General features: G+C 34.7%; 2 protein-coding genes and 1 pseudogene across 2 annotated transcripts; 1 reads left to right on the top strand and 2 right to left on the bottom strand.

Moving 5' to 3' along the window:
- Positions 1–267: 267 nt before the first annotated feature.
- LOC128181049 (uncharacterized) lies at positions 268–1,518 on the bottom strand. Its single transcript, XM_052849304.1, has 2 exons — positions 939–1,518; positions 268–386 (listed from the first exon to the last, which is right to left on the bottom strand). The coding sequence occupies exons 1-2, from the start codon at positions 1,516–1,518 to the stop codon at positions 268–270; spliced, it is 699 nt and encodes a 232-aa protein (XP_052705264.1).
- Positions 1,519–11,399: 9,881 nt separating this feature from the next.
- LOC128180501 (putative nuclease HARBI1) lies at positions 11,400–12,184 on the top strand (annotated as a pseudogene).
- Positions 11,990–15,829, bottom strand: LOC128180500 (myb/SANT-like DNA-binding domain-containing protein 4). Its single transcript, XM_052848621.1, has 3 exons — positions 15,430–15,829; positions 12,879–12,949; positions 11,990–12,184 (listed from the first exon to the last, which is right to left on the bottom strand). The coding sequence occupies exons 1-3, from the start codon at positions 15,827–15,829 to the stop codon at positions 11,990–11,992; spliced, it is 666 nt and encodes a 221-aa protein (XP_052704581.1).
- Positions 15,830–20,677: the final 4,848 nt, after the last annotated feature.

Genomic DNA, 20,677 nt, shown 5'->3' with positions numbered 1-20,677 from the left:
AAATTGTCTAGGTAGAAGATTCTTAAACATTTCTTTTGTTTTCATTTGTGTGTGTGAAATTTTACCCCCATTGTGGCCCCATCCTACCCGAGGGTTCATGATTTGCACAGACTGGAATCTTCACTATATATGAATATAATTATCTAAGTATTCTGGTCGATCTGATTAGAGAATATTTTTTACATTTTCCTTGCATACTTAAAATTCTCAGGTGAGCTCAGAAGATTATTAAAATGATTATTATTAGAATAAACTTATTCAAGAGATTTATATTTCAATCAAAACAATTATATCACTTGTAAATACTGGATACATACTGTAAAGTGATTTCTCCATCTCCAGCACATGATGTAGGAGGGCATTATCAGTCATGCCTGTTGGTATAGCTTAAAAAGGAAAGAAATCTGATTACTAAAATCATCAATATTTTCCCCAGATACAGCTCTAATAATTTAAAAACATCTTATACTTGATAAATAAGAAACTAAGTTCATTACATGCAAAAAAAAAGTTCTTTATTTTATTGCAGTTTCTGTAAATGCATAGGCGCCAGAATGCAAAACCATTCAAAAGCATAAATAATTTATTTATTAAGGTAATTTAAAAATGCAATAAATGGTCTAGTAGTTTTTGTGATGTTCATTATTGTCATGAATATGATCTTTGAACCCAATGAAAAGTTCAAAGAGAATTGAACCTTTTTTGCTCATATTAAGACTAAGTTAAAATTTTGATTATTTTTAAAGAAAACAATTTTGCTATCTGAAACTTTTCTTTGCTCATTATTAAGAATTTTAAATTAAGATGGATGGAAGATATGGAAGATATGTCACACAACTGCATGAGCAGAAAAATATCATCTCTTCCCCCCCCCCCCCCCAAAAAAAAATAACCCCGGAAAAGTAAATATATATGTAATATTCTAGGCTTTTTCTTACTAGGCTGAACTTTCTTCGGTGACAGTAGTCTCCTGGCCCTATGCTGTAGAGCGTGAGGGGTCAAATGGCTGCTTAACACCAGGGACTTCAGTTCCGAAGACTTCCCAACAGATGACGATTGAGGGGAAGGAGCCTGCTTCAAAGACGAATGAGTTTCCCTCTTTATCTTGACTGCCTCTCGTCCCTCAGGAAAGTGCATCATGTACTTCCGAAATTTTTGTTTGTTGATGGTCTGTTCTTTGTTGTCTTTTGGTTGCTCCTTGCTGGATTCTGCCTCCATTTCCATTTTCATTACCAACCATCCCGCATATCCAAGGCAATTTTCCAGAATCCACCTAAAAGTTTGGCCTCTATAAGTACCAAACTGAAGTTCATGTTGCCCCAGTACATCAACTTCATTGCTGGTTACTCCATGCTGCTGGCGAATATGTCTCAAGGCAATGGCTCTGACATGTTCATCCGTCTTTGGTTTCCCCCAGTATCCCCTTGCCTTGTTCTCTCTGGCAATAGAGACTGCAGCTGGTGAGTCTGATAAATTCAGCTTTCCATTGGCATACTTTCGGAAATTTGGGGTCCTCATGCTACAAGAAAACAAAGTTTAATAATTTAATTTGAGAATAATTTGATTCATGATAAAATAAATTTATATCAAATCAATAATTATCATTACTCAAAAAAGTCCAATTAAACAAATTGAATCACACTCTATTTAATGCACCACAATACAAAATGCAAGAATGCGAATGGTTTAGTAGTAAGGATACTGTGGAATCATTTAATTTCGTGGGGGTCAATTTTCGTGGAATGCGGGATTTTTGCTTGTTCATGGGGTTGTGATTTTGTGAACGAGTCAGTTTTCATTGTCAGTAGGTAAACCAAACCTTTTATAATAAGTTTTCGTTGAGGAAGTAAATTTGTGGACAAGGACTACCAACGAATACCACAAAAATTGAGCCACCACGAATTCTAATGAAACAAGAGGCCCATGGGCCACATTGCATACCTGACACAACTGTATTGTACTCTATTGCATATGCTTTGCATGTGATCAAAACTTCTGAGAAGCCTTTCAAGCCTCAAAGTATTTGAACATTTTACTAACCAAGTTCTCATCCAAGTAAATTTGTTAACAAGCTGTACATTTAAGGTGGCTCACTACACCTGGAAATAGTTTCTCAAATCAGCAGAATATTGTTTGATTTTGATAGTAAACCCGAGGTAGATTCAAACTTATGATCTGTGGTTCACAAGCCCGCTAATTTAACCGCTGAGCTATGGTGATAGTCAACACAATCTTTCAATAAAAACAATTTAAACAAAACATTTAAACGCTATCTTATGACATAGTCTCTTAAACATGATAAGTCTCGGTGTAGTGAGGTACTTAACATTCATTATGTAAACAACTTATTTCTCAACCTACAAAACTCTTAGATTTCTTCTACTCTAACTTATCTTACAAACATAATATTTCACTACAGTATTTTCAGCAAAAATAACTTATTACAGACAAAATCTTGATGCACCTAAAAGCTCCTTATTTTTTGAATAACATTGTCAAGTAAAATTATTACAAAAGTTTTTATTTCCAAAATCATTTAAGATATATTACAGTACTGCTCTTTGGTGTAAAGTAGCATTAAATTGCAATCTTTCAAATCACGTTCTGAAATCAGAACTCATTATCATATACCTCAGTCTACATATTTTTAACAATATGAGAGAAATTCAATTTATTTAATCGCAGTGAACAGACTAATTTGCCTCAGGAATAAGACATGCTCTCGGTAAACTGGATTCTTTCTGACTCCTTCAATAGTGTACTTTAGTTGTATATATAACCTAAAATATAAGACATATACCTGAAGAGTGTTGCTTAGTAGATGAGGTAGGGATTTCTATGAGTGGGATTCCAAAATCTGAAATCTTCTACACCTCCAAATCCTCTGTCATCCTCTTCTTATTCTAATTCCTCCTGCTTCTCTCCCTCTTCCTGATCAGCAATCTGAATATATAGGGGGACCTACATGTATCCTGTCTTGCTGTGAAGGGAGGCAATCAACTCAAAAAAGTTCACCTAATAAAAAAACACATTATTATTATCAGTACATATATTTGCATTCTATCTTTCAACTGACCATTATACAAATCAGTAAAGTACAAGACTTATCTTTTGGGATCAATATTTGGCCCCTAATTTATCCTTGTGGACATTAATGCAAAGCAATCATAAGCATTAATTAAAAGAGAAATGGTCTGATTAAGAAAATACACCCCCATGAGGGAACCCCAAATTTTTATCATGACATTCAAAAATCAGTAAAGTACAACACTTTAGAAAGCCCTTAAATCTTTTGGGATCAATATCTGGCCCCTAATTTATCCTTGTGGACATTAATGCAAAGCAGTTATAAGCATTAATTAAAAGAGAAATGGTCTGATTAAGAAAATACACCCCCATGAGGGAACCCCAAATTTTTATCATGACATTCAAAAATCAGTAAAGTACAACACTTAAGAAAGCCCCTAAATCTTTTGGGATCAATATTTGGCCCCTAATTTATCCTTGTGGACATTAATGCAAAGCAGTTATAAGCATTAATTAAAAGAGAAATGGTCTGATTAAGAAAATACACCCCCCTGAGGGAACCCCTAATTTTTATCATGACATTCAAAAATCAGTAAAGTACAACACTTAAGAAAGCCCCTAAATCTTTTGGGATCAATATTTGGACCCTAATTTATCCTTGTGGACATTAATGCAAAGAAATAATCAGCATTATTTAAAAGAGAAATGGTCTGATTAAGAAAATACACCCCCATGAGAGAACCCCTAATTTTTATCATGTCGTTCAAAAATCAGTAAAGTACAACACTTAAGAAAGCCCCTAAATCTTTTGGGATCAATATTTGGCCCCTAATTTATCCTTGTGGACATTAATGCAAAGAAATAATCAGCATTAATTAAAAGAGAAATGGTCTGATTAAGAAAATACACCCCCATGAGAGAACCCCTAATTTTTATCATGTCGTTCAAAAATCAGTAAAGTACAACACTTAAGACAGCCCCTAAATCTTTTGGGATCAATATTTGGACCCTAATTTATCCTTGTGGACATTAATGCAAAGCAGTTATAAGCATTAATTAAAAGAGAAATGGTCTGATTAAGAAAATACAGCCCCCTGAGGGAACCCCTAATTTTTATTATGTCGTTCAAAAATCAGCAAAGTACAACACTTAAGAAAGCCCTTAAATCTGTTGGGATCAATATTTGGCCCCTAGTTTATCCTTGTGGACATTAATGCAAAGCAGTTTTAAGCATTAATTAAAAGAGAAATAGTCTGATTAAGAAAATACACCCCCATGAGGGAACCCCAAATTTTTATCATGTCGTTCAAAAATCCGTAAAGTACAACACTTAAGAAAGCCCCTAAATCTTTTGGGATCAATATTTGGCCCCTAATTTATCCTTGTGGACATTAATGCAAAGCAGTTTTAAGCATTAATTAAAAGAGAAATGGTCTGATTAAGAAAATACACCCCCCTGAGGGAACCCCAAATTTTTATTATGTCGTTCAAAAATCAGCAAAGTACAACACTTAAGAAAGCCCTTAAATCTGTTGGGATCAATATTTGGCCCCTAGTTTATCCTTGTGGACATTAATGCAAAGCAGTTATAAGCATTAATTAAAAGAGAAATGGTCTGATTAAGAAAATACACCCCCATGAGAGAACCCCAAATTTTTATCATGTCGTTCAAAAATCAGTAAAGTACAACACTTAAGAAAGCCCCTAAATCTTTTGGGATCAATATTTGGCCCCTAATTTATCCTTGTGGACATTAATGCAAAGCAGTTATAAGCATTAATTAAAAGAGAAATGGTCTGATTAAGAAAATACACCCCCCTGAGGGAACCCCAAATTTTTATTATGTCGTTCAAAAATCAGCAAAGTACAACACTTAAGAAAGCCCTTAAATCTGTTGGGATCAATATTTGGCCCCTAGTTTATCCTTGTGGACATTAATGCAAAGCAGTTATAAGCATTAATTAAAAGAGAAATGGTCTGATTAAGAAAATACACCCCCATGAGAGAACCCATAATTTTTATCATGTCGTTCAAAAATCAGTAAAGTACAACACTTAAGAAAGCCCCTAAATCTTTTGGGATCAATATTTGGCCCCTAATTTATCCTTGTGGACATTAATGCAAAGCAGTTATAAGCATTAATTAAAAGAGAAATAGTCTGATTAAGAAAATACACCCCCCTGAGGGAACCCCAAATTTTTATCATGTCGTTCAAAAATCCGTAAAGTACAACACTTAAGAAAGCCCCTAAATCTTTTGGGATCAATATTTGGCCCCTAATTTATCCTTGTGGACATTAATGCAAAGCAGTTATAAGCATTAATTAAAAGAGAAATGGTCTGATTAAGAAAATACACCCCCCTGAGGGAACCCCAAAATTTTTATTATGTCGTTCAAAAATCAGCAAAGTACAACACTTAAGAAAGCCCTTAAATCTTTTGGGATCAATATTTGGACCCTAATTTATCCTTGTGGACATTAATGCAAAGCAGTTATAAGCATTAATTAAAAGAGAAATGGTCTGATTAAGAAAATACACCCCCCTGAGGGAACCCCTAATTTTATTATGTCGTTCAAAAATCAGTAAAGTACAACACTTAAGAAAGCCCCTAAATCTTTTGGGATCAATATTTGGCCCCTAGTTTATCCTTGTGGACATTAATGCAAAGCAGTTATAAGCATTAATTAAAAGAGAAATGGTCTGATTAAGAAAATACACCCCCCTGAGGGAACCCCAAAATTTTTATTATGTCGTTCAAAAATCAGCAAAGTACAACACTTAAGAAAGCCCTTAAATCTTTTGGGATCAATATTTGGCCCCTAATTTATCCTTGTGGACATTAATGCAAAGCAGTTACATGTATAAGCATTAATTAAAAAAGAAATGGTCTTATTAAGAAATTACTCCCCTATGAGAGAACCCATAATTTTTATTATGGCGTTATTTTGAAATTACACCCAGTGGGCACATGAAATTAATAATTTACATCTATCATCAATATATATTCATATCCATATGGTATTTGAGTGATAATAAACTGAACTGAACTATTTAGAAACATACAATTTCTTTTCTGTATAACTTGTCACACCTTAATTAATATTTGTCAGCACACTAAACTGTGCGAGAACTCATTTAATTATCCAAGATTTTACTACCGGTAATTCAAAACACATTAAACTTGATAGATTTTGTTTAATGGTAGATAAATGATTTACTTACTGTGTCTTTCTTATGTAAAAAATTAAGCAGCAGGGATGTAAAATTGGAACAACTTATAAGACTCAAATAGTATTTGTACTATATAAATATTTAAACATACAAACAGGTTATTCAGTTATTCGTGCAAGAATAAAAGGATTTAGTTATTCATACAAATACATTAAACCACTGGGGTTTTTTCACTTCTACATGTATATTGGTGCATGTCCAAATATTTGTGTAAAAATTACTATGCAAACAATTAAATAATAAATTCAAAGCAATAAATCATTATTAACATTTAAAAAAACCGAATTGTTTATCCAAATTCGAGATAATAGATGCAGATCTAGTCGTGTAAAACGGCGGGAAAACATCAAAGAGAGCCGACGCAGACGACTGCTGTGCGAAGGCGGCGGGGGAGTAGGGATCTAGAAACGCAGAACGTCGCCAATGGAATAAGTTGGGGTCCGATGTGTAATAAAAATCAGAAAGCTGTTAATAATAATTAGTTTGCCATAATGTTATCAATCATATTCCATAAATATCAATTTACGAAAGAATTAAATGATTTTTAAAGGATACGATCACAGACATGGGAGAGCGATTTATCGGGGATCTAGAACTCAGGGGACCTCGTGTATTCCAATTGATTTTCAAAGATTTTAGGTTCTAATTGCATAATTAGGAGATAATGAATGTTACTCTGGTACAAATTTAATAGTTTTAACATTATAGATATTGTTACAACAAACAAATACAGAACTATTTATCGCTAAATCGGAAATTTGAAAGTTAATTCTTCGCGACTTTATAGTAGTGATGTCTCTCAATTTAAACTAGTTTAAGAACATGGATTGGCATAGTACAGGTACATTTTTAATAACATTACATAAAATACCATTTTTATACGCTTTCCAACCATTTTAATTCTAAATTCACGCAAAATACAACGATGTATACCGTGGGAATTTTACACAAAATTGACGATCAGTCTGATCACGATCGGGGTGCAAATTTATGCAATTTTTACGCAAGTTTTGCACACTTACCTAAATAAAAGGTCAATCTGCATATCTATGTATAGTTGGAAGTGATCGATATTGCAATTACATAGGTAAATTGGCCTGAGGACCTTCTGATCGCCGACTGTCACTGTCTCTCGCTTGCGGAGAATGGGGTCACTGACGTCAGACTCTAGCCTTCAATCTTGGAAGAGGCTAGCGTTCTGATTGGTCAATTCTTGATGGTATCTTGGAAGGACTGAGAGCTGTGATTGGTTGCAGCTTCCAAGATTTTTATAGCAAAGATTGCTTGGAATGGAGCGCTACGCGGACTCTCGCTTCAGAAATTTTGAACTCAAAATCTCGGGAATGCCTGGATCGATTTTAACACGAATTTCATATTCTGAAGTGTTTTAAGCGTCTCTATCGAATAAAAACATAAATAAAATTCAAATCTAAAAATTTGAAAAATTAAGGTTTTTCATTTCCTTCCGGTGACGACCGGAAGTGACGGCGGACGTTCGGATATGCGAAGGGCACTGCGGCCGTTCACTCTCTACCTTCTCTGAAAATTTGTAGTTTCTATCGTAAATACTTTTTGAGAAAAATCGTGAACAAGCAAAAACGTAAAATCTTTAATATCTCAGTACTGGAAGTGACGATCAAAAAAAGCCCGTGTACTTTTCTTACAAATTTTGTCATGAATAAGATCTGAAAATTTCATGAAAATTGGCTGAAGCATTTTTGAGAAAACGTGACAGAAAAAAAAACCCAATAAAAACTAGACATGATCTCGTTGCGAGCAACGAGGACGTCTTCCGTCCGATTTTTAGAAGAGGAAATGACCTTGCTTTTTATCTTCATCAACAAATCATATCAGGAAATGCAGATGTGATCTAAAAGAGCGATGGATGAAGGATTACACACCCCGTTGGATTCCTTATTTAAAGGACCAGCCCCATTTTATTTCATATTAAATAAGAAGTCTTTTGACCTAATAACAGGTCTAATGACCTGTAATAAAAAGAAACCGAAGAAAAAAAAGAGGGTAGGCCTTTGTAAACGGAAGACCCTAATAACAATATGAATAGAAGGGTCTTCCGCTGAAGACGGAAGACCCTAATAATAAAAGACTGTTTTTGTCTAAATCTAAATTGAAGAGTGGTTTTCAACTTGTACTACAATCCAACAACCCTTTTATGTTGAATAGTTTAGTTAGAAAATTAAATAAAAAGGAGAGAAAGAAATAGAGAAAGAACAAATCTTGGCTCCGGCGAGAATAGAACACACAGCCTTTGCAGGTGTCTCAAAACATGGCTGACGCTAAATAATTCCCGAATTTGTCTTTGAATTTTGGGCGTTTCCGCCCGGCAGAGGAGCTGAGTTTTTGTATGAGATGAAAAACAACGTGTAAGATGTCTGACTATTCAGGTTTGGTATCATTTGAAATATTGATGCGTGTTTGTGTCCGGAGGGGGGTAAAAAGACCCGAGCTTGATTTTCGTCTTAATAAATCGAAAATAGAATTTTGAGGTGTGGATCTCGGATTCGGTTAACAACAATTAGGGGAGGTCCTTAAACAATGACTGATGCATTTTACCCATGTATTTCAGTGTTGAGAATGTTTTTTCGTGTCGTTTACTATTATGTTTGACTGTTTTATTTCAGCAGGATTGATAAAATCTTTATAAATGTAGAAATAACGAAATCAGTAACAATTTGATGACAGTAATTTCCACAGTTCTAACATTCATAAGTAGTTCACACGCTATCGTAGATACAGACTAAACAGAAACCAAGAAATATACATGCAACAGAAATAATACGCGGCTGCTTACATCCCTTGTACTGTGTAAATTTTAAGTCCCCGTACAGGCTATAGTCGCCGTTTGATCTCAGGAATTTCTTCTTAATTGTTCAATCCGCTGCATATTTGGCAGAAAATAAGAATTGGGTCCGAGGTACATGTACACAAAATTTCATTAGGATTGAGTAAGGGGCTCGGGAGTTAGAATTTTTTTCTACAGTACATGTCCAGCAAGCCAATCAAAACTCGAATGCCAAAAAATTCATATCTTTCTTAAAAATGAACGAATAGGTCTGGTCATTAGTACAGTAATCTAGACTTGAAGTAGGTTGAAAAAAAAGGTTCAAGATGACAGATCCAGTAAAATCAGGCCAGAAAAACTAAATGATTTTGTGAAAACGAAAGGGGGGGGGGTCGGTGGGTGTACTGTGTAAATTTAATTTCCACGTATAGGCATTAAGCGCCGTTTAATTCAGGAATTTAGTCTTAATTGTTCAATCCGCTGCATATTTCACAGACAAACAGAATGGGGTCCGAGGTCCATTTTCACGAATTTTCATTAGGATTGAGTGAAGGGCTTGGGAGTTAGAATTTTTTTTTAAAGTACATGTCAAACACGACAATTGAAACTCAAATGCCAAAACCTTCATAACTCTGTTATTAATGAACGAATTGGTCTGGTAATTAGTACAGTAATCTAGAATGGTATTTAGTTGAAATTAAAGGCCCAAGATCAAAGATCAAGTAAAATCGGGCCAGAAAAACTAAATGATTTTATGAATTGGGAGGGGGGGGGGTCGGTCGGTGACTTCTATATTAAACGTAGAATATTAAATTCTAAATATCACATATTACACAATTTCTAAATAAAATACATATGTTAGAACAATGTATAAGCGTTGTTTGAAAGATGTAACTGTTGATTTTTTTTTTTACATCTATATATTCTTAGGCTCAAATACTCATAAACGGGTGGTCAGTTTTTAAACCTTGTCGCAGTCACCCGTTTGTTTGTATAGTTACGTGTATAAACTTCGGAGGTTTTTCTTAATCCCGACAGGCAACAGATTTGTATCAGTATGTAGACATGCACAAAAAAAGGAAAAAGTCCACCATCTTTGATAAAAAATGTTACCTGTACTAGTTCTTATTCAAATGGTAAAACATTTGTACTTGAGAGAGAGAGAGAGAGAGAGAGAGAGAGAGATTACATAGTGTTTTATAATGTTCAGGAAATCAATATATAAGCAAACTATGTCAATAAACGCATGTATACATGCATGTGTGCATCTATATATGGGATTAAATACTAAGCAGTCCTCCTTTTTAAGCCGAGTAGAATAACGTGGGTGCATTGCTAAATGTTGTGTGCATACAGTGGAGATGGCGGCATTTCTTTGATGCCGGCAAAGCGACCCAACGAACACTAATGCGGTCGAACTGCAGGGGCACTTCGGCGGCCTGTCTTTGATGTCGGCAATGCGACGAGCGTCGGAATTTAGAGAGCTGCTGACAGAATTTGCTCTATATTTGTACTGAGAAAAAGCCGCTATTTTTTTTTTTTATCTATGACAAAAATAAAACGGAAAACATTCAAATCCATCATTTTAAAAATAAAACCATTAATCAAAACACAAATAAGAGAGAAAAAAGATTCGGCACTCAGGGACTGAACCCGGGTCGCCTGGGCACAAGTCCACCACTCTAACGACTGAGCTACGCGGACCCTCGCTTCAGAACTTTGGAGTCCAAAATCTCAAGAATGCGTGGATTGATTTTAAAACAAATTTCATATTCTGAAGTTTTGAGAGCGTCTTTATCGAATGAAAAAATAAAAAAAATTCAAATCCAAAAAATTGAAAAATTAAGGTTATTCATTTCCTTCCAGTGACGACCGGAAGTGACGGCAGACGTTCGGATATGTGAGAGACACTGCGGCTAACGACTCTCTACCACCACTGAAAATTTGAAAGTTTTATCTTTGATACTTTTTGAGAAAACGCGTGAACAAGTAAAAACATAAAATCTTTAATATCTCGGGACCGGAAGTGACGACCAAAAATTTGATCGATAAATTTCTTACAAATTTTGTGCTCAGTGAGATCTGAAAGTTTCATGAAAATCGGCTAAAGCCTTTTTGAGAAAACGTCAAAGAAAAAAAAAATAATAATAATAGGGGAAAAGAAACAAAGCAATAACAATAAGGTCTTCCGTTGGAAACGGAAGACCTTAATAATAGTGAAAAAGAAACAAAGCAATAACAATAAGGTCTTCCGTTGGAAACGGAAGACCTTAATAATAGAGGAAAAACAATAAGGTCTTCCGTTTCCAACGGAAGACCTTAATTATAAAATGACTTTGTAAGATATTAGATTGTGTATTTTCTCCTTTAGGGAAATTCATTAATGTTGATGCCCACTGGCCTGGTAGTACGCATGACAGCCACATTTTTCGGGCGTCAGAAGTCAGCGCATACCTCGAAAATCATCATCGAGGTGTAGACGATGGGTATTTGCTATGTGACAGCGGGTATGCTTGTTCCGGATTTCTGTTAACACCGTATCTTCATCCATCGAACGCCTCTCAGGAGGGCTATAACTCGGCCCATTGTCGCACGCGCAACACGATCGAAAAGGTGTTTGGTTGGTGGAAACGAAGATTTCATGTGGCATAGTGAGATTAAAATGAAGCCCGCAAAAGTCTGTAGAATCATTGGCGCTTCTGCAATTCTACACAACATTGCACTGAGTTTAAAGGAAGAGATGGAGGATGGTAATCCTCAACAGGATAATGCCGCTGGGCAATTAAATTATCAAGGACCGTAGGATGGCAGGGCAGTCAGGAACTTCATAACAAGAACATATTTCTAACGTAACAAATAAAAATAAAAACCTACAAACAATTACATTTTAACACATGACCTGTGTACTTATTTAATTCATGATTTTTTTACTCATCAGATAAAGCTTGCAATGCAAGCAAGGCATTTTCATTTTGCGCAAGATTTTGTTTTAAGAGCTCAATTTCATGGGTTAACTTGGCATTCCGCAGCCTCAAGTTTTCAGTTTCAAGTTCTGACCGCTCAATGTCCTTCTGAATCTTCACATTCTTGAGTCCGATGTGTGTCTTTTGACAACATAAAACCTTAAATAAATGAAATCAATATTAAACCTGCTGAGAACATGCCGGTATTTATCTGTGTAGGAAACTATTCTGATATTCTTTGAATCCACTAACAAAATTGTTGATTCCTTTTATATTTTATGCAAGAATTTGATTTATTGTGTTACCTCATACTGCATTCTTTGTAATTCATCAATTGAAATTTTCTTTCGTTTCTTGGGTCGAGAATCCGATATTGAGGGTTCATTTAAAGTGCAGGCCTTGGTCCCCAACTCTGATTCCTTTTCCGAAGTGTGCATAGAAGGAAGTATTACAATTTGATTGGTATTGCTATTTTAAAAATACAAAAAGAAAACAGATATATGGCGCAAACACTAAAAATGTTTCAATTTTTTTTTTTAAAACGTACGAATAAAATATCATAAAATATATACATGTATCAAAAGTTAAACATTAAAAAATCATTTTTTCTATGAACTATAATCATTTGTATGTATTTTATATAAGGGGTTTAATTTTGTCAAATATGCACAATTCATCTTTCACAATCAATTAATGAAGAACGTTTCGATTCTTTGTGCCAAACAATATATTTTTTCAACAAAAAATTCCAATAATGTGAAATGAAAAATAGTAAATAAAAAAATCTTGAAACACACTCGAAATTTTCGACTTCAGGAACGTCTTCAACAGCTTTGGTTTCAGTCACTGTTGCCTGCGGACTTTCTTCGTATTCCACAGAGGAAGAGGAACCGGTAGCATCTAACTCAGCATCCTTTAAAACCACTACAGAAAGAAATTTATAAAATTATAATGATAGAGAAGTGCTACAACTTTAAGAGTAAGAAAAACACTGTTCATAATATATTCAGACATAACCCTTAATATTATGCAAAATATAAAACGCTACATTTTTGCGCAGCAAAGATTTTTCTTAAATTTTCATACAAAAAAACTGAATTAACATGGAGTTGCCCCCCCTCCCCCCATTTTTATGGGACCATGTAAAATATTGAGATGGTAGGAAATACACAGCGAAATTGAAGATAAAGGTAAACTTACCCCCCCCCCCCCTTCCACGGATATGGGTTTTCAGGATTTTGTAAAGTAATCTTTTTCCCTTTTTTGTTTGCTTTTCAAGATTTTTTGGATTTGTTCCCCCCCCCCCCCACTTTCAAAAACGATGATACGTGTGTTTTTACTTTAAATGAAGGCTGAAAAAAGAAAAATGCATAATGTATAAAATATAAAAACAACCTATTTTGCACCCCAATATTGACGTCATTTTCTTAAATGAAGTAGGGGGGCTAACCCAGATGGTTTTAATGAATGGTGCGCGCGGCTAAGTTAAGGCTGTCCGAAGCTAAATATATATCGAAAAATCATACTATTTTGATGATCGAAAAAATACTTAAACTGAGCGAGTTTCTTTAAACTTTTATTACATAAATTAACAGTGACATCCAACACTATTTGTGACGTCATATATTTTTCTAAAGCATGTGACGGGTGTATTCTAACACGGTAAATAATCTATAAAAATCGCATCGGCACAAGTGAATAATGACATTAAATCAAAAATATTTTTATGAAAAATCCTTCGATATGTAATGTATTTTGCAGTTCTTGCTGGGGGTTCATATAAATATTTCGTTTATTTGAAATATTGTCAAAACATTTCGCACCGCCATCGAAATTAGGCACATTTTTACCTTTTAGGCTCGATTTTCACAAAATCAGGTCAATCGGTAGGTTTCCCCCAGCAAGATTCACATTGATACTTCTTTTCTCTCCCGATTTCACGTAAAATATACTAAGACTGTTTTTATCTTTCACTTGCGCCAAGCCGTTTTTTATATGCATATACATATCACCATTCATTAGATTACACGTAGCAGGGGGAGTTTCAAAACCATTAGTTTATGAATAGTTATTTACCTATTACGAAGCTTTAAAACTGTTGATTTTTTTATACTCCATATCGGTGATATTGAATTTAGTATCACTAGTATTTACAACAGTGTCTATGTAAAGGAATGAAGCGGTTTTATTATGCACAATGAATATCACTTATTACGTTACGATACATTCCCTAAGAACGATCGAAAGGAATGCAGATCGTGACGTCAAAGTTAACTATGACGTCATATCTTATGAAGTACAGACAAGTGACTCTATATAATCGGGCAGCCTTAACATAGCCGCGCGTGTTGTGAGTATCAACTTTTGTATGTAAAAGAAACGTAATGTATGTATAGAAAGTATTACAGTTTTTATGTGATTAAATGAAGGATATGTTGGATTGACATTTGTGAAATCCAATTTTTAAATAACAAGTTTTAGATTATGTTATTGCTTGTTATAACGTTATAGTCTGTCCCAAGTTATTGCTTCCATCGCTTTTTGATAATTTTTAATAAAATTACACATACCTGTGAAAGAAATGCAGTTGAAATCGTTAAAAGGGAATATATCCAAGATATCTTCATTGAACAATTATCCCTTTCCACTCAGAAAAATTAACAGGAACGAAAACAGATTCCTTACGGAGATTTATAATGGGGAATGTTTACATCTTTTCTCCATTCGGAATACACTCGGAATACATCGCGCAATTTTTTAACATTATCATCCGGGCTTATTAATGGCTGTTGCAATGCAAAATCTCGGTAGACTTTCAATTTCGGGATGTGTATTGAAACCTGAAGCGGTCGAGGGGGCGTTTCAAAACAGATAATCTGGACATTTTTTATATTAGTGGATGAACGTAGTTTGAGCACAAAGGTATTTACTATTATTGAAATATCAAGCAAAAAGTGGTGGAAGCAAAAACTCGGGACAGAGTATATAGGTGTTTTTGCACAAAAAGCGAATATGGGCACGATAGCTTTTAGTCTGAAATATCTGACGTTTTTCTGGCTTTTTTAACGATTTTGATATTTACTTGCCTGGCATAGCTTTGAATATCATTGTGGTGAAAGAAACATGATACAGTATATAAGTATCATCATTGTACAAGTACTTAATATAAGGTAAGTAATGGTATATGTATTAATCACAAGTTTTAAGCTTGTCTGCATTCGGGGAATCCCCTGTAATTTCAATGTGTACCCATAATTGACGTCATCAATTTGTGAGGTGTTTGTCAGACTACAATGTAAACAAACCATACAATCTCAGTCATCGGTGAAATTGATAATTGTTTTAATTCAAGGATTTGTATTCATTCATTGATTTATCGGTCAAAACCCCACATTGTGTCATACCTGTTGTGACGGGCATTGAGGACTTGAAGCCCCCAACAATGCCGCTGAAATTAGGTCGATCTTTTATCATATCGATGATTTTCTCTTCAGCCGCGGTTGGGGGCTTTGGTGGAGGGCCTCCGCCAGTGAGTTTAGCCTGTTTCCGTGCAGCGCTGAAACTTTTCTTGGCACTTTGCTGCAAGTTACCCCACTTAAATTTTACCTGGTCAACCGTGTGCCGCTGAATACCCACTGCATTTATTATTTCGGTCACCTCTGCCCATTTTGCATTCTTCCGCAAATTAGTTATCAAATTGCTTTGCTTTGCCTTCAAAACATCTTCATTTTTCTCAAAAAATTCAGTCAAAATACTGATTTCTGACAGTGACCAATTACTGCTTCTTTCTCGCTTAGTCGCCATTGTCACTGTCAGACGGTAGGGTAAACGAGCGTGCAGACGGCTTTAACGATGAGTTAACTAAGTTCGCTCTGTTAAATCCTAGTTAGCTAATAGACACTTAACAATATTTCGAGCCACCCAAAATTAACTCTTAGTTATGTAACTTGCCATTAAAAAATTAACAGCTAGTTACGGTTTGAACTGAGAGTTAATCTAACTGACGTTCGTGCAACCGAATCCTGTACATTTTGTTTAAGAGGATTTTCAAATTTTTCCTCACATAATCATCAAGCCGCTTTTGTTGTTTCAATCTTTTAAGAAAATATTTCTAAATGTCAAAAATGATTTCTATTGTGGCCCAACCCTAGGAAACATTACATGTATATGAACAAATTTGAATCTACAATACCTCAAAATGCTTCCATACAAGTTTCAGCTATTCTGACCAAAAGCTTTTAAGATTTTTTTAAAAAATAACAACGCATTCTAATTTCACTAAAAGAAGGTGTGACTTTTCATTGTTAAATTAACAAACTGGAATTCCCCTTCACCTAATTATGTTTTGTGTCAAGTTTGATTAAAATTGGCTCAACTGTTCTAGAGAAGGAGAAAATGTCAAAATTTTACAGAGGGATGTAGACTGTCCAGGGACAGAATAAAGATAGACAATAGTGATCAACACATAAACTTTTCGCTCAAGCCTGTTGTCTGAATCTCTTAAATGAGCTTCAATGTTAAACATTGATCCAAATTATCATACAATTCTTAAAAAGTAGAAGTATTACTTACCACTGCATCCATGAATTCTTCCGGAATGTTGTTGGTTGTCATGCTTTTAAAATCTTTTCCAAAGAGTCTTTGCAAATCTGCAAACTTAAGGTTTTCTGCAAATATTATTGTTGTATAATTATTAAATGATTTCATTCCTGTTTGATCTTATAAATATCTAGATATAATTAAGTATATAAGTAATACAGCTATTGTAATCTTGATATTCATTAATAAATTTCTTATTTAATATTTTTCACATCTCCTATACAAATTTTTAACAAAACTACATGTACATGTAAGTTGTTGTGCTTACTCAATTACGAACCTGCTATTAATGGCGGAAAGACACTCTGGAAAAATATGGAAGGATCTTTTCTTCTCTTCTTTTGACTTTTGGAAGAAAACAAGCTATGTAATGAACAATTTTCAGGCTTTGGATTGGCTCGAGTAGGCCTACAGAATCTCAGTATATTTAGTACTTTGATTTATCCTCACCTTTTATACAGCCAACAGGCATGTCATCATGTTCACACCTCCATCCAAATAGTACCAACTCCATATCCGTGTAGGGATGTTTTTGTCATGCTTCAATGAAAAAGATATCAGATATTTTATTGCATAAGCCCATAACATTACGCTAAGGATATAAGCAAAGTTTGCTCAGCTCTGTTCATCATCACAATACACTTCATCTTTATTATGCAGTTATAAATAATTGTAACGAATTCTTGATAATAATTTGCAAAAATTTCGAATGATGGTTTTTATTTATCAAAACGGGAAGCAGAGATCTTCCGATAATACATAAAAATTTCATTTAGGCCTATGTTTCTTACCTATGTCATTCACTTTGTACTCGAGTCTCGTTCCCGCTGACGTCACATATTGCGTAAATTTTTGGTACTGAGAACCGTCAGGATGGTGTTTGATTTTACATAGAGCAATACACCAAAAATCAGTAGATCAGATCAGATTTTGTAATTTAGATATGATTAGAACAATTGTCATTAATAATTTAAAGCGCTACTGGTTGATGTGCATCTTTTTTGTAAGCCCTTGCAAACATTTTATTCGTTTCCGAAATCCCGTTCGAGTTATCTCCCGCGATAACTCATATGCAGACACGGGCCCTGGAAGTTATTGTAAATATATTGCATGTGCATGTATAAAAAAGTAAGGGTAGGACACTCTTTTTGGGGCGAAATCGGATTTGACGAAGTCTGGGCGTTCCTCAAACGAAATTTCGCGATAAATCGTTCAAGTATACTTTACTTACGACATATGTATACATTCGTTCCGCTCCAATGCTGTTACGTCGAAGAAAAAGGTGTTTTTATACATCCAAGTGCCTAAGAATTTCGCTAGACTGGTTTACATCCGGTTTAATCGCAGTGAATCGAAACGTAAATTGAAAGGTAAGTTCTGATTGGTCAATAATGAAATAAATTCTTTAATTTCTTATCGATATTTGTCAATCTTCTTCATTATTCTCGCATTTCATTGTTGAAAGGCCAAACTACCCAGTATCTATATGCATAACTCCTTTCAAACATTTGATACATACTCACCATAAATTGTTATCAGTTTCGCCACCTTATTGACGAGCAGATTTATTTTATTATTAACCAATCAGAACTTATCTTTCGATTCACTTGCGATTAAACCGGATGTAAACCAGTCTAGCGAAATTCTTAGGCACTTGGATGTATAAAAACACCTTTTTCTTCGACGTAACAGCATTGGAGCGGAACGAATGTATACATATGTCGTAAGTAAAGTATACTTGAACGATTTATCGCGAAATTTCGTTTGAGGAACGCCCAGACTTCGTCAAACCCGATTTCGCCCCAAAAAGAGTGTCCTACCCTTACTTTTTTATACATGCACATGCAATATATTTACAACTAGATACGATCTCGTTACGAGTAACGAGTAGGTCTTCCTTGCAATTTCTGTTTTTAATCATACCATGAATAATCGATATAATTTTAGAATTACCCCCCCCCCCCCCCACACACACACACACTTTCAGATAATGTATACAACTCCTTAATTACGTAATAAATGGGTGTTGCAATGAGTTTTCCAGATAGATATTGCTACAATTAACAACTTTGCTTTTATAATGCATTACGAAATCTTAATCGTTTTTATGTAATTTGTAATATACTTTACGAGTTTCTTGCCCCCCCCCCCCAAAAAAAGAGGGGCCAGCCCCTTTTTCCTGATTTCTTTGAAAAGGTCTTAAGAATACTAACAATTTTTGTTCTTACACCTATCTAAAATTGTTGATCATTTTTGAGATACAAATGTTTGAATATTTTAGGGGCCAGCCCTCTAGATCCTTAATGGGGACGGAAATTCGTGTTTTGATAAGTGGAATCGATTTAAATCATAAATTTAAACATTTTCTCTTCTATCATGTCTAACGAAAAATGTCTACTTCTCTAGTTATATTGCGTCAAAGTTTAAGTACTTTGGCCCCTAAAAATCCCTAATTACGTAATAAATGGGCGTGGCAATAATTTTTTCTAATATATATTGGTACGATCAACAACTTTGCTTCTATAAAGCATGACAAAATCTTTATCGTTTTTAAGTTATTTGTAATAGAGTTGAAGAGTGCCCTGGCCCCTGATTAAAGGGGCCAGCCCCTTTTTATTGATTTTGTTGGAAAGAACTTTTGATTCTCTACCACTTTTGTTATATATGTCTAAACAAAATATCAACTAATAAAAAGATATAAATCAAAACGTGTGAAAATTTTGAATGAAAATTCGTGCCCAATTTTCGTGCCCAGGCGAGCTCCAAGAAATGGCGCAACAGGCATTAAACAACTACATGCTGCACAACTTCAAACTATAGTCTACCTATCCTGAAAATTTCATATTCATATCTCTTATGGTTTCCGAGTTTATAGCTGCACAAAATGGGTCGTCAAAAATTACAAAATGGCCGACAATTCGGTACCGGAAGTGACTACGAAAAAATTAGGAAAAATGTATGACGTTTAGATCACGCCCAACAATCTGTGAAAAAATGGTTGAGATCGGTCGAATAGATTTCGAGAAATCTCGTGCACAAAATTTGGAAAAAAAAAATAATAATAATAATAAGAAACAGTACGAAAACAATAAGGTCTTCCGCTGGAAACGGAAGACCTTAATAAATAATAATAAGAAACAGTACGAAAACAATAAGGTCTTCCGTTGGAAACGGAAGACCTTAATAATAAGAAACAGTACGAAAACAATAAGGTCTTCCGCTGGAAACGGAAGACCTTAATAAGAAACAGTACGAATTCACGCGTTTTACGTTTTCTCGCATAGTTTTAGAGTGTAGCTTTTAATATTTCATCTACATAATGATAAACGCAATGCGCAGACCTGAAAAGTGTCCTAGGAATAATATTGCAAAAAATAAGGGGTCTGGAGGGGCCAAAGATAAAAACAGCCCTTAATTTGTAACTTTTTTACTATTTATCCGATTTTCAAAATTTTTTCGGTTTATTGTTCAGATCGAAAAGTACAATTTATAAAACATGCTCCGAGGGGCTACTTTTTGACACCTTAAAGGGGTTTGAGGGGCCTAAAAATGACTATTATAACTTGAAAACTAAAATTATTCTCGAAAGAATTTTCTCTCTTTAAAGAATGAATGTTCGAAAATTCAGAGTGACCTTGACCCTTTACCTTTGACCTTGACCTTTGACCCCTCCTAACCGAGTTGTGCTTTTTTCCCCCAAGAGTTTTCTCTCTTTGAAGAATGAATGTTCGAAAATTCAGAGTGACCTTGACCCTTTACCTTTGACCTTGACCCTTTACATTTGACCTTGACCTTTGACCCCCCCCTTTAGAGCCGTCCATAGTGACATGCATTGATCTTCCTAACAGACTATGAAAAATAACACAAGTGTTGTTTTAATTTTTATTCCTAATATAACCTTGACCTATGACCTTTGACCTTGATATTTTTATCTGAAGCCCTCATACGCAACATACCAAAAGAAATAAAAAAAAAAAAAAAACGCCCCAAGAAAATCGTTCAATGTTTGATAGCATTTATTTACAATGTAATTTAGAAGTTACCGTAACACCT

This window comes from Crassostrea angulata, chromosome 4 (genome assembly GCF_025612915.1).
Source record: "Crassostrea angulata isolate pt1a10 chromosome 4, ASM2561291v2, whole genome shotgun sequence".
NCBI lineage: Eukaryota > Metazoa > Mollusca > Bivalvia > Ostreida > Ostreidae > Magallana > Magallana angulata.
This window is presented reverse-complemented; position numbering and strand designations above follow the sequence as displayed.

Bases quoted from the DNA above. Each gene is read 5' to 3' on its own strand.
- LOC128181049 (XM_052849304.1), bottom strand. From the start codon at position 1,518: ATGAGGACCCCAAATTTCCGAAAGTATGCCAATGGAAAGCTGAATTTA. The intron at 387-938 runs GTAAGAAAAAGC...TTCCTTTTTAAG, and splicing joins ACCGAAGAAAGTTCAGCCTA to CTATACCAACAGGCATGACT.
- LOC128180500 (XM_052848621.1), bottom strand. From the start codon at position 15,829: ATGGCGACTAAGCGAGAAAGAAGCAGTAATTGGTCACTGTCAGAAATC. The intron at 12,950-15,429 runs GTATGACACAAT...TTCTTTCTGTAG, and splicing joins CTCAATGCCCGTCACAACAG to TGGTTTTAAAGGATGCTGAG. The intron at 12,185-12,878 runs GCAACAGTGACT...CATTTATTTAAG, and splicing joins AATACGAAGAAAGTCCGCAG to GTTTTATGTTGTCAAAAGAC.